Source organism: Nematolebias whitei, chromosome 7, assembly GCF_014905685.2.
Source record: "Nematolebias whitei isolate Nwh7 chromosome 7, NemWhi1, whole genome shotgun sequence".
NCBI lineage: Eukaryota > Metazoa > Chordata > Actinopteri > Cyprinodontiformes > Rivulidae > Nematolebias > Nematolebias whitei.
In genome coordinates this window covers 383,884-398,542 of record NC_056504.1, presented here as the reverse complement: position 1 = coordinate 398,542, position 14,659 = coordinate 383,884, and the positions used below count along the sequence as shown (strand labels likewise).

General features: G+C 41.8%; 1 protein-coding gene across 1 annotated transcript in view; it reads left to right on the top strand.

Annotated features, from left to right (window-relative positions):
• Positions 1-14,659, top strand: part of usp48 (ubiquitin specific peptidase 48) — a gene marked incomplete at its 5' end in the record, with an annotated part of 242,914 nt that overhangs the window by 70,700 nt on the left and 157,555 nt on the right. The window contains 1 exon segment of the mRNA XM_037678534.1: positions 4,419-4,619. Coding sequence (XP_037534462.1) covers positions 4,419-4,619 — 201 coding nt within the window.

Genomic DNA, 14,659 nt, shown 5'->3' with positions numbered 1-14,659 from the left:
ACTGTGCCATTCGCCGTTGCCAGCTGAAACTCTACGGTGCAAAGAAGAAGCCATTTCTAAGCAAGCTCCACAAGCTCAGACGTTTGCACTGGGCCAGGGGTCATTTAAAATGGAGTGTGGCAAAATGGAAGACTGTTCTGTGGTCAGATGAGTCACCATTTGAAGTTCTTTATGGAACACAGGGACGCCATGTCATCCGGACCAGAGAGGACAAGGATAGCCCAAGTTGTTATCAACGCTCCGTTCAGAAGTCTGCATCACTGATGGTATGGGGTTGCATGAGCACTTGTGGCATGGGCAGCTTGCATGTCTGGAAAGGCACCATTAATGCAGAGAACTATGTTCAGGTTCCAGAACATGTGCTCTCATCTAGACGTCATCTCTTTCAGGGAAGACCCTGCATTTTTCAACACGATAATGCCAGCCCACATTCTGCAGCAATCACAACATCATGGCTACGTAGGAGAAGGATCCGGGTACTGAAATGGCCAGCCTGCAGTCCAGATCTTTCACCTATAGAGAACATTTGGTGCATCATAAAGAGGAAGGTGCGACAAAGAAGGCCCAAGACGATTGAACAGTTAGAGGCCTGTATTAGACATGAATGGGAGAGCATTCCTATTTCTAAACTTGAGAAACTGGTCTCCTCTGTCCCCAGACGTCTGTTGAGTGTTGGAAGAAGGGGGGATGCCACACAGTGGTAAAAATGGACTTGTCCCAACTTTTTTGGGATTTGTTGACGCCATGAAATTTGGAAACAACAGATTTTTCCCTTAAAATTATACATTCTCTCAGTTTAAACTTTTGATTTGTGATTTGTGTTCTATTCTGAATAAAATATTAGATGTTGGCAGCTCCACATCATTGCATTCAGTTTTTACTCACAATTTATTTAGTGTCCCAACTTTTTTGGAATCCGGTTTGTATGTATGTATATTGGTGTGTGTATATTTACAGTGAGGAAAATAAGTTATTGAACACCCTGCGACTTTGCAAGTTCTCCCACTTAGGAATCATGGAGGGGTCTGAAATTTTCATCTTAGGTGCATGTCCATTGTGAGAGACATAATCTAAAAAAAAAATCCAGAAATCACAATGTATGATTTGTTAATAATTTTTGTGTTACTGTTGCAAATAAGTATTTGAACACTTGCCAATCAGCAACAGTTCTGGCCCTCAAAGACCTGTTAGTCCTCCTCTAAAAAGTCCACCTCCACTCCAATTAATATTGTAAATTCGAAGCACCTGTTTGAGGTCGTTATCTGCATAAAGACACCTGTCCACCCCACACAATCCATAAGACTCCAACTACTAACATGGCTAAGACCAAAGAGCTGTCCAAAGACACCAGAGACAAAGTTGTAGACCTCCACAAGGCTGGAAAGAGCTACGGGGCAGTTGCCAAGCAGCTTGGTGAAAAAAGATCAACTGTTGGAGCAATTATTAGAAAATGGAATAAATTAAACATGACTGTCAATCTCCCTCGGACTGGGGCTCCATGCAAGATCTCACCTTGTGGCATATCAATGATCCTAAGAAAGGTGAGGAATCAGCCCAGAACTACATGGGAAGAGCTGGTCAATGACCTGAAGAGAGCTGGGACCACTGTTTCCAAGGTTACTGTGGGTAACCTAATTCTACACTAAGACGTCATAGTTAAAAATCATGCATGGCATGGAAGGTTCCCCTGCTTAAATCAGCACACGTCTAGGCACATCTTAAGTTTGCCCATGACCTTTTGGATGATCCAGAGGAGTCATGGGAGAAAGTTATGTGGTCAGATGAGACCAAAATAGAACTTTTTGGTCTTAATTCCACTCACTGTGTTTGGAGGACGAAGAATGATGAGTACCATCCCAAAAACACCATCCTTACTGTGAAGCATGGGGGTGGAAGCATCATGCTTTGAGGGTGTTTTTCTGCACATGGGACAGGATGGCTGCACTGTATTAAGGAGACGATGACCGGGGCCATGTATTGCGAGATTTTGGGGAACAACCTCCTTCCCTCAGTTACAACATTAGAGATGGGTCATGGCTGGGTCTTCCAACATGACAATGACCCGAAGCACACAGCCAGGAGAACCAAATAGTGGCTCTGTATGAAGCATGTCAAGGTTCTGGAGTGGCCTAGCCAGTCTCCAGACTTAAACCCTATAGAAAATCTTTGGAGGGAGCTCAAACTTCGTGTTTCTCAGCGACAGTCCAGAAACCTGGCTGATCTAGAGAAGATCTATGTGGAGGAATGGACCAAAATCCTGCTGCAGTGTGTGCAAACCTGGTGAAAAACTACAGGAAATGTTTGACCTTTGTAACTGCAAACAAAGACTATTGTACCAACTATTAACATTGATTTTGACACGTGTTCAAATACTTATTTTCCTCACTGTAGAAATATATACCATCTGGTGTGTTGTGTATGACATGGCCTTACATTGATATGCTAGAATAATGTATAAAGTTCTTGTAACATCAGAATATGGTCTAAAAAAGTAAATCTGGTCCTCTGGACATTCAAAAAAACAAAACAAAGCAAAACAACAAAAAAATGTAAAAACATTTCGTCTCTTATCTGAGAGACTTCCTCAGTCTTGAGGTGCTGTATTCAGCTCAGTCTCTTAAATAGCACCTTCTCAGAGTGGATCAACCAGTTTTGCTGCTGACAACCAGAACCAGCTGATCACATGGTCAAGAAGGACCATCAGCCTAACAATGGATCATTAGCACACTGATGGCTGTTTACTATTCACAGAGGGTTGAGTGATACTAGCAATCACAGCATTGTAAGAGGGGGACAGTTGAACCCGGAGGCCTCCACCCCTGTTTAATGATGGACGGTTTCTTTTCACAAAGATGGCCTCCTTTACTCCCCTCTCAAACCATCGTTCCTCTCTGTCCAGGATGTGAACATCTTCATCCTTGAAAGAGTGACCGCTGGCCTGGAGATGAGTGTAGACCACAGAGTCCTGGCCTGATGATGTTGATCTTCTGTGCTGGGCCATCCTTTTGGCCAGTGGCTGTTTTGTTTCCCCGATGTAAGACTGATCACAGCCCTCCTGACACTGAACAGCATACACAATATTACTCTGTTTGTGCCGGGGGACTGGATCTTTGGGATGAACCAGTCTTTAATGTATTTTGGAGTTTAAAAGCCACTGTTTAATTTGACGACACTTGGGTTAAAATTAAATCTCAGGAAGTCCAACATTTTACTGACCACATCAACTCTGTGGATAAATACATCAAGTTCACACAAGAAGATGAAAAAAATGGCAAGTTGGCTTTCTTGGACTGTGAGGTCTCAGTCTCGGATAGAGGACATTTGCAAACTGAGGTGTACCGCAAACCCACCCACACAGACCAGTATTTGCAGTTTGACTCCCATCACCCTTTGGAGCACAAGTTAGGAGTCATCAGGACTCTGTACCACAGAGCAGACAGCGTCCCCACTAGCTCAGGAGCCAGGCAGAAGGAGAAATCCTACACAAAACAGGCTCTAGAGCAATGTGGATATCCTAACTGGGCCTTCCTGAAAGCAGAGAAGAAACCCAAACAGGACTCCAGTCAGCCAACAGGTGAAAAGGAGGAACCCAGACCCAGACCAGTGGTCATTCCGTATGTTCAGGGAGTATCAGAGAAACTGAGACGTTTATTTTCTAAACATAACGTCCCAGTGGCTTTTAAACCCCAAAATACATTAAAGACTGGTTCATCCCAAAGATCCAGTCCCCCGGCACAAACAGAGTAATATTGTGTATGTTGTTCAGTGTCAGGAGGGTGATCAGTCTTACATCGGGGAAACAAAACAGCCACTGGCCAAAAGGATGGACCAGCACAGAAGATCAACATCATCAGGCCAGGACTCTGAGGTCTACACTCATCTCCAGGCCAGCGGTCACTCTTTCAGGAATGAAGATGTTCACATCCTGGACAGAGAGGAACGATGGTTTGAGAGAGGAGTAAAGGAGGCCATCTTTGTGAAAAGAAACCGTCCATCATTAAACAGGGGTGGAGCCTCCGGGTTCAACTGTCCCCCTCTTACAATGCTGTGATTGCTAGTATCACTCAGCCCTCTGTGAACAGTAAACAGCCATCAGTGTGCTAATGATCCATTGTTAGGCTGATGGTCCTTCTTGACCATGTGAGCAGCTGGTTCTGGTTGTCAGCAGCAAACTGGTTGATCCACTCTAAGAAGGTGCTATTTAAGAGACTGAGCTGAATACAGCACCTCAGACTGAGGAAGTCTCTTGGATGAGAGACGAAACGTTTCTACATTTTTTTTGTTGTTTTGCTTTGTTTTGTTTTTTTGAATGTCCAGAGGACCAGATTTACTTTTTTAGATTTTTCTACCTGGATTATTGAGCATGCATCAGAACAGAATATGGTCTTTTTTTATGGTTGTCTTCTTTCCCTCAGCAGGAGAGCATTATGAGTTTATCCCCCTAGACTGGTTGAAGAAATGGCTTGATGACTCCACTGCTACAAAGAAAATTGACAACACTCTTTTCCTGTGTTCCCATGGAAAACTGCACCCAGACAAGATAGGAGAGGTCAAAAGGGTTTCTTTGCAAGCTGCAAACCTGTTATATGAACGCTATGGTGGAGGACCAAGACTAGATGGTCAGTCAAACAATTATATGCTCTTTTCTCAAACTTTCTAGTTACACATGTCTCACAGTACTGGTTTTTTTTTTTTTTTTTTTAGAAAATAAAATCAGATTATTTTTGGGGCACAAAGGAAACGTGAGTGAATCATTGCGGTAGTAATGTTAGGTCTGAGCTGCTACAATTTCTGCTCCCCATTGGGAAGTAGCAGAGCTGTCTGACGATGGAGAGTGGCGGGGGGATTTTGTAGGCAGGACCAGCACCATAGAGAGAGAGAGTTGTGACAATCTTTGAACTAGCCCAGGGGTGGGCAAACTTTCAGACTCGCGGGCCACACTGAGTTCTAAATTTGGAGCGAAGGGCCGGGTCTGGAACAGATGGATGGAGTGTTTGTGTGATGTCACACCCCAGCGCAATAACAGCCGCTGGGACGCTATTTATTATGGGCGATTCCACCTTCTGCTCCACTCAAGCAGCCACTAAGTCAGATTATATGACAGAACAGTGATTTTATTTAAAATAGTGAAATGATTGACTTTGTGGAGTTTTACCAACTTCAGGCCCAAACAACAAACAAAACAAACCACTGTATTTTCTCTTACCTGAAGAAAAATCACATGAACCAAACCACAAGTCTCTTACCTCACTGTGCTCATGGAATACATGAGAAAAGTCTAAATAAAGTGTCAGCTCACCTCTACAAACTCCTCACAAAACTTTTTACAACTACAGGATCTAAAGTTGATGACAGGTCAGCTGTGGCAGGTTGCGAATGGAAGCAGACGTCCTCCTCCTGCAGCTCCTCTGTGCAACAGAGCACCTGCACAATAATTCACACGTTTTTTTATTTCACTTTATCCTGGATTCTTTTCAGCAGCCCGACATGTTTTCCTCTTAAATCTGGTGATCTTTCTGTTGTGACATTGTCAACTTTACTCCACAGAAGCTTCATTCTCTCATGACGGTAGAAAAAAAGTAAAAATCCTCTCCATGTTTTTCCTTTCAGAGACTCCAGGGTCAAAAACACCTCCATTATCTCAAAACTGTTGTTAATCCCGCAGATAAAAAATAAGAGATGAGCAGTGTCCTTTATTACTTTCATCCAGTAAACCGTAACTTAAAGGACTCTCTCTGCCTTTTAGCTTATTTTGCTAAATGCCTTCGTCTAAGAATTGTCCCTGCTGCATTTAAACATGCTGTGATTAGGCCCCTTCTTAAAAAAACCTCACCTAGACCCATCACTTTTATCAAATTTCAGACCTATTTCTCATCTGCCTTTTTTAGCCAAAGTCTTAGAAAAAGTTGTTTTTATGCAGTTACAACCTGTTTTAGAAAACCATGGTATTTATGAAACATTTCATTCTGGATTTAGAACCCGTCATTCTACCGAATCAGCCCTGTTAAAAGTCCATAATGACATTTCCATGTCCATGGATGTCAAGTGTCCCGTTGTTCTGGTGCTGCTGGACCTTACAGCTGCGTTTGACACAGTGGACCACGCTGTCCTGTTGTCTCGTCTTCAACATTATGTTGGAATTTCTGGTACAGCACTCAAGTGGTTCACTGCTTATTTGACTAACAGATTGTTCTCTGTCATGCTGGATAATCTGTCTTCCTCCACTGCCCCTCTCTCTTGTGGTGTGCCACAGGGTTCTATTCTTGGTCCTGTCCTCTTCTCATTGTACATGCTGCCCTTTGGATCAGTGATAGCCAAACATAATTTTTCTTTTCACTGTTATGCTGATGATGTACAAATTTATTTACCAATGAAACCTAAAAACAGTAACCTTCTCACACCTTTCGCTGATTGTATTGCCGACATTAAACAGTGGCTTCATCTTAATTTTTTGTTTTTAAATGAAGGAAAGACAGAATGCATCTTCTTCGGTGATGATGCTCCTTGTAACTTTGGTGCTCTGACATCCAAGTTCAGACCCACAGTTAAAAACTTGGGGGTGACATTTGACAAGGACTTAAAGTTTGATAAACAAATATCCTCTGTAGTCGAGGCCTGTTTTAATCAGTTACATCTTTTATCCAAAGTTAAGCCTTTTTTTTTTTATCGTTCTGACTTGGAAAAGGCCATTCATGCTTTTATAACTTCAAGGCTCGACTACTGCAATTCCCTATATGCAGGAATCTCCCAATCCTCCATTAGACGCCTGCAATTGGTCCAAAATGCTGCAGGTTGACTTTTAACCAACACCTCCAGACGTGAGCACATCACCCCTGTTTTATTTTCTCTCCACTGGCTTCCAGTCGATTTTAGAATTAAATTTAAAATTTTATTATTCACGTTTAAAGCTCTCAATGGTCTTGCCCCACTATATTTGACTGATCTTGTAGCTGTCTGTGAATATAGGAGAACACTGAAATCATCTAATACATTTCTACTCTCTGTCCCAAAGTCCAACTACAAACGATGGGGTGACCGGGCCTTTTCAGGTCATTGCACCCAGACTCTGGAACCAGCTACCTCAGGACTTGCACTCCATCACTGACATGGAGCATTTTAAATCTAATCTTAAAACCTTTTTATTCAGACAGGCTTTTAATACCTAGTAGGTCTTTGATAATCTTGCTATGTTTTAAATGTTTTTGTTTTTAACTGGCTGATTTTTAATTATTGTTTGTTTTTAACTTCTGTATTGTGCAGCACTTTGTTCACCTTTTGGCTGCTGGAAAGGGCTCTATAAATAAAGTTTGATTGATTGATTGATTAAATCTTCATCAATCAGTTCCACAAGGAGAGTCACAGTCCTCCTGCGTGATAAACTGATTTTTTTCTAACTTATCTTGGCCCTCCGGACACAATAGACCTGCTCTGTTTTTACCATGTTTATTTTTAAATATTGCCATTGGAGAAAGGCTTGTTAGCATAGTTAGCAGTTAGCAAAGTGTATTCTTTGAAAACCGCAACAGTTTCTTGTCATAAAATCTGCATTTTCATTGGACCTCAGTGAAACTTGTTGTTGTCCATCCCATTTTAAACACTCAGCACTCACTGTACACTTTTCTTTTCTTTGATAAACACGTTTTTACCATACCATACCATACCATACCAATTTATTTATATAGCACTTTAAACAGTGACAAAGCACTCCAAAGTGCTGTACAGGGACAAACAGAACAAGCACATAGCAACAGATTACATAACAGGACACCAAAAAGTAGAAACCAACAAAAACAGTAATGGATAACAACAACAACTGCAACATGACCAACACAGTGTGATGCATTTTACAGACAAGTTTGTAGGGCAAAGTAAAAAATAAAAGCGTAGAAGAAGAAATTACTTCTTCTCCACTTGCCTGTAATACACGCCAGTGTCTTTAGTGCGCCTCTACTGGGGAAATTCTGGAACTACAGGTAAAATGACAGCAGTTTTTTTTCTCCTATTAAATTCAGTTTTTTTAAATATAATTTGAACCAGTGGCAATTTTAACCTCTATTTGGGAGTGGTTAAACACCCTATATTTTTCCTCAGCACCCCTGAAAAATAAAGTATATTAAAAAAATATATATATATATATATATATTTTTTTTTTATATTTTTTTTTTAATTGTCCCAATTTTGGACAATTTCGGCGGGCCAATTAAAAAGCCCAACGGGCCGTATATGGCCCGTGGGCCGGGGTTTCCCATGCCTGAACTAGCCAATATGCGGTCACGTGGTTCATGCAGCTCTCAATAGTTCCAAACATCTCATCGCTGTCAGTCAGTTTGAGCGGCTACTGGTGCGACATAACACAAAAATAAATTTTTCTTACTTTGCTCCGATGACTTTTGGTGATTATTGAGCAGTAATGAACTGATTACTGATTATTTCACTGACTATGCATTTTATCAAAGCATTTTTAGATGCGGCAGATACATCCATCCATCCTTTATCTTAACCCGCTTCTTCCATTTTGGGTCACGGGGGTCGCTGGTGCCCATGTTCAGCAATCACTGTGTGAGGGGAGGGGTACACCCTGGACGGGTCTCCAGTCCATCACAGGGCCACATAGAGACAAGCGAGACAAACAACCATTCACTCTCTCTCTCACACCTAGGGACAATTTAGAGTTACCAATCAGCCTAACATGCATGTTTTTGGTCTGTGGGAGGAAACCGGAGCACCCGGAGAAAACCCATGCATGCACGGAGAGAACATGCAAACTCCACCCAGAAAGGCCCCTGGACCGGGGTTTGAACCAAGGACTTTGCGGCAGATACATTTATCATTAAAATTTTAGAGGGAAACGAGACTGCAAACATATATTTGTTAGAAAAAAATGTCTATGCAAGACAATGTTCAATATATCCATGTCAGCAGTGTTTTAAAATAATGTTACGCAAGCAAAAATACAGGCGTAACAATAAAGCTTTCATTATGAGATTTTGCTTTTGGAAACTTTAGTTCCTCTTTTTCTGGATGTAAATCGCATTTTTTGGATGATTGTTTCCTCTGGTATCAGATGCTGTGCAGCTGGAAGGATTTTTACTGAAACTTTTTTAGTTTTGGACATTTGTTATGATGCGTAATCAAGGCAACAAGGCAGTTTTCTCCACAGCAGCTGATTAACGTCTCAAAAGATCAAATATCTCAACTACAGCCCCAAATCTCAAATGAGTTGAAAAGGATGTTCTGTGGATGCATTCTCATCTACCCTCCAGCTGTGCTCGAGTGCCTGACCACTGAGATCCTTGAACTAGCAGGAAACACGGCTCATGACAGCGGAAGGACAGGATCGTCCCTCGGCACCTACAGCTGGCTGTCTGCAGCGACGAGGAGCTCGGCAGAGGGCTGGGAGGAGTGGCCATCGCTCTGGGAGGAGTTCTGCCCAGCATTCAGGTGGTCCTACAGCCCGGGGGAACCGAGAGGCCAGCCGAGTCTGGGTGGACGGATCGGACGGCATCTGCAACCAGTTTCTTAGGATCCACTGTGGGATGGACCTTTACAAGAGATCCTTCCTGCCTACAGCCATCAGTATCTGTAACATCTCTTAATGAAATGAGGATAACGAGTTACAACAACAAATAATTTCCCTTTGGGATTAATAAAGTATTTTTGAATTGAATTGAAAGCTATTTGTGAAGTTCTCTGCATGATAATGCTCCACCTTGTCCTCCATGCCAGCAGTTCAACTTTGCTCCAGCTTACCTCAGATCATCTGGGATGAATTCTTCATTTTTGTAGAAGATATAATTGTTCTGTTTGTCTTTTTTATGACAACTGAGTACCTAGCTCTATAACTGAGTTGATTGTGCTTGTGCAGCTCTCCTCATCATCTCCATCTTTTTCAATAGGGCCAGGACAACTATTATAAAATTGTAATGTCATTGATTTAAATGAAACTGTTTCTAGTTAAAATCATAACAGATGACAAAATAAGTGTTAATTGTGCAAAAATAAATTACCAATTTATTATAACATTTGTAAAATGTAAAACAAGCTTTAATAAAGTACTTTTGCTACCATTTATTAGGGATGGGGCCGATTCGATCCAGTATCAGTATCGACCTCCAATACCAGCATAATTTACGCATCAGATTTTTCCAATCCAACCTGCCGATATTTCCGATCCATGACGCATGTTGGCTTCAAACTATGGAATGGATTTCCTGAACGGCAGCGTGTCTCATGAACCCAGAGTAATAAGACCCGCCTCACATTCAGGAAATCCAGTTCATAGTTTGCAGCAGCTACAACGTGAGGGCTGAGTTAGCATCACTGTGGCTAACAGCTAACAAACTTTTCATCGAAACATGTCCTCTGTGTGGAAGTATTTTACACTGAACACCACAAAACAAGACAGCAACGTGCACTGTCTGCAGAGCCACAGCGCCACATTAAACCGCGGAAAGTTAGTTTTACATTGGACATTCAAGCTCCGTGGCTTCAGCGGGGCGCTGCTCTTTGCTCAACCAGAAAGAGGCGACTCGACCCCGGCCAGCCACGTCCAATCTGCCCCGCTCAGTCTGCCCGTCTCTGAGGAGGGACAGACTGAGCACGGCTGACCGTAATCAGGCTGCCTGCTTCGGACTGAACAAGAAGACATCGCTAAAGCCCCAGAGCTCGAATGTTTACAGAGAAGTTGCTAAACTTAATCATGATTAATGACCAACCACTATCAGTTGTAGAAAATGAAGGATTTCACAGCTTGATACTTGCAGACAAGATATGGTTTACCCTCCTGGAGATATTTATCAGTACAACAGTAAACAATCATAAAAAAAAAAAAAAAAAACATATGATTTGAAAATTATATATATTAAAAAAAAAAAAAAAAGAAACAAAAACAGCTACATTATAAAGTGATGTAAAATTCTAAAAACGGAAACATGTCTGTTGGTTTATGCCACAAACTTAGCAGGTGTTTGAAGCCATTTTTAACATTTTATTTTAATTCATTTATTTATTCATTTAAAAGAAAAAAAGAAAAAAAATCATCAAAAAGAAAACATTGAATGAAAAGAGTGCAGAAAGTCAGAGTCAGAGTCAGAGTTTCTTTATTGTCATTCGCACCTCATGTGGTACATGTGGTGGAGCGAAATTATGTACGCAGGGTCCCAGTTACATCCAACAATAAAATGTATAAGAAAAACAGTAATAACATCTAAGATATGAACTGAGAAAAACATCAACTAAATATACACTAAGCACTCATAACATAAAAACATTGAACATCAGCACAAACATGAACATGAGTCTGTGAGCAGATGTGCACGCATGAACACATCAACATTGAAACAGATCAGCAGCAACATGAAACAGATCAGCAGCAACATGATATGGTTTTTCACAGTGATTATTCTAGTTAGAGATTCATGAGTCTAACAGCCTCAGGGTAGAAGCTGTTCCTCAGTCTAGTGGTTCTACACTTAATGCTCCTTAATCTCCTTCCTGAGGGGAGTGGGGCAAAAAGTGAGTGTGCTGGGTGGGTGGGGTCCTTCATGATGCAGGTGGCCCTCTTCCTGCATCTGGAGGTGTAGATGTCTGTGATGGTGGGGAGACTGATTCCAACAGATTTCTGTGCAGCCTTCACCACTCTCTGCAAAGCTTTTCTTTCTGCAGCTGTGCAGCCTCCATGCCACACATTGATGCTCGAGCACAGGATGCTCTCCACTGCACACCTGTAGAAGGAGGTGAGGACTGAGCTTCCCAGACCAGCTCGCCTCAGCCGTCTGAGGAAGTAGAGTCTCTGATGAGCTTTCTTGATCAGGCTGGTGGTGTTGTTGCTCCAGCTGAGGTTGTCATTCATGTGTACACCCAAGTACTTGTAGCTGGAGACCACTTCCACCGCAGATCCTCTTATGTTCAGGGGGGTGTAGGTGTTTTTGTTCCTTCTGAAGTCCACAATCATCTCCTTTGTTTTCTTCACATTGATGTGAAGGTTATTCTCTCTGCACCAGCTCTCCAGGTGTTCCACCTCTTGCCTGTAGCTGGACTCATCATTGTTTGTGATGCATCCCACCACCGCTGTATCATCTGCAAACTTTACAATGTGACAGCCTGGATGGGTAGCTGCACAATCATATGTGAGCAGAGTAAACAGAAGGGGGCTCAACACACATCCCTGAGGAGAGCCAGTGCTGAGGGTTATGGTGGAGGAGGAGAGGTTGTGGATCCTCACTAAAGCCCCTTATCCACGGGTCTTTTTGGTACTCCTATGTAACTAGTTGTGGCCGATTGCAGGATTTATCAACAATGCCTTTAACGGTGGAACCCACCCCATTTTTGGGACCTAAATCACTGAGGTCCCAGGTCTGGTTCTTTTAGGGTCTAGTTGTGACATCAGCGCACTGTAGGTCACTGATTGGTCAGGGGGCGTATCCATTGGTGGAGGGCGGAGATTCAGTCTTCCACCGGAAATCACAATCCACCATTTTCTTTTTCACCCGCATAACAGACAACAAGAAATCGGAGGAGCTTATTTTGGAATATTTTATAAGGTAAAACAAATAATCATGGCACAACCGTGGTCGAATGCTGAAGTTCAGGCATTTCTCTGTTTGCTGGCCGATGAACAAGTGCAGCGCGAGCTAGATGGAACGAAACGAAATAAAAAGATTTTTCAAGAGGTGTCTGCGCAGATGGCGGTGCAGGGCTTCCATCGCACACCAAAGCAAAGAGGAAAGCTTAAAAAACTAATAGTTGATGGTGAGTGTATTTTATTTACTTTAAGCATATTTCCTTTTCCTCATGCAACCGTTTCTTTGCGTTTTCTGAAAGTACTCTGAACAAATGAGGCAGACGCGGTTACGTCGTCATTAGTTAGCATCATTGCTAACTGTACTCTGTTGCTGTTTTTCCACTCTTATTTTGATGCAGAAAGTCCCACTGAACATGAAGGTTCGCCAGATTCTGCTTTTGACTGTCCAATCCTCCCCGCTTCTGACCCTTCCCGACCACACCAGCTCCAAGTACATCTATGCCACCGAGTACATCTACACCACCGGGCACATCTACGCCACCGGGCAACACGCAGCAGAGCGGCACCGAACAGCACCCGTTAGTAGGTAAGAAGAAGCAACAATCGTGTTTAACATCACATTGATCATGTTGATATGAATGTTGTTTTGTTTTTGTTGTAAAACACCTTGCATGTATTCAAACTACTTGTTTATTCAGTTGTAATGGATAAATGCTAAATTTAGTTATTCATTTATTACTTAAACTTTCATTTATGAAGTTTATTATTGAAATTATACAGGGTGTAGTGATTTTTGTTCAGATTAACGATGCTCTGTTCTTTTTCTAAATTAGCACAAACCGTTGTAAATGACTACATGTAGTTTATTTATGCCCACCTGCTTACTATCATTAAAGTACTAGACTGCTTTATGAACAGAATCATTTCTGATCTTGTAAACAAACACCTTTTGAAATTAGCAGGAACTTTAATGTAAATAATTTATTTAAAAACTCTACCTGTACTTCATCATCTAACAGCCATTTTCTTGTGTGTTATTCCTAGGCAATAGGAAGCGCAGATCAACAAGTGCAGCAGAGAGCTTTGTTTCTGCGCACACAGAACAAGAGGAGATGAACCAGAAGCAGAGAGAGGAACACTTCCATTTTATTTGTGAGGATGCCAAAAAGGCAAGGCAAGAAGAAGCTGCAGCAGCGAGGAAGCAGGAGAAGGCAATTAGGAGGGAGGAGATGGCCTTGAGGAGAGAGGAAGCAGATGTTCGCAGAGAGGAAGCAGCACAGCGAAGGCAGGAGGCTGAACAGAGTGCTGCTTTCAGTCAGGCACTCCTTGGGGTGCTGGAATCCATTGCCCGTTCCATGGCAAACAGACATGTTTAAAAATATTTAGAGTAGATCATAGTTGATCTATAGAAATGTAGATCCTGCAAGGTAAGCCCACAAATAGCCAAACGTAGCTTGTTAAGTTTGCATATATAATTAGTGTATAATTGGTTTTTTTTGTACAGGTCTTTATTTCTAATAAAAGAAACATTTTCAAGTCTTGAGCTTCCATCTGATCATCAAAAGTGAAGTGCTTACAGTGTTTTTTTACGTCAATAGTGTAGGATAAGTGAAGTAATTGTTTTTTACCTGTAACAATGCTGGTGAAGATTCTCAGTTATCCTTGACACGGCAAATCCCCCCCAAAACAGATAAAAACAAAACCACAGGACTTTTTTTAAAACTGAAGACGTTTCGCTAATCATCCGAGGAGCACACACAATTCAATGAAAAAAGGAATCTGGGATTAAAGTTATAAATCTGTGGTGTTCTGTAAGCTTGCTGGAGATTGATCTGCATGTGTCAGTCTCCATAATACAAGTTTACGGCACACCACAGCTTTATAACTTGAATCACAATCCTCGTTTCATTATCGGCCATGATGTCCATCCTGTGGATCCAGCTGCATCTTTTTCACCCAAGGTCAAAAATTCTCTCCACGACTTTCACTGTGGTACAAAGGAGCACTAACTTAATATTGCTTAACAGCACTTCAATCATGAAGATAATTTGCGACAGCTTAATTTAAAGAGCTGCGTCGTAAGCATAAACTCTGAAAGAGTTGTTAAATATCAAATCAAATGTAGGTTATTATGTA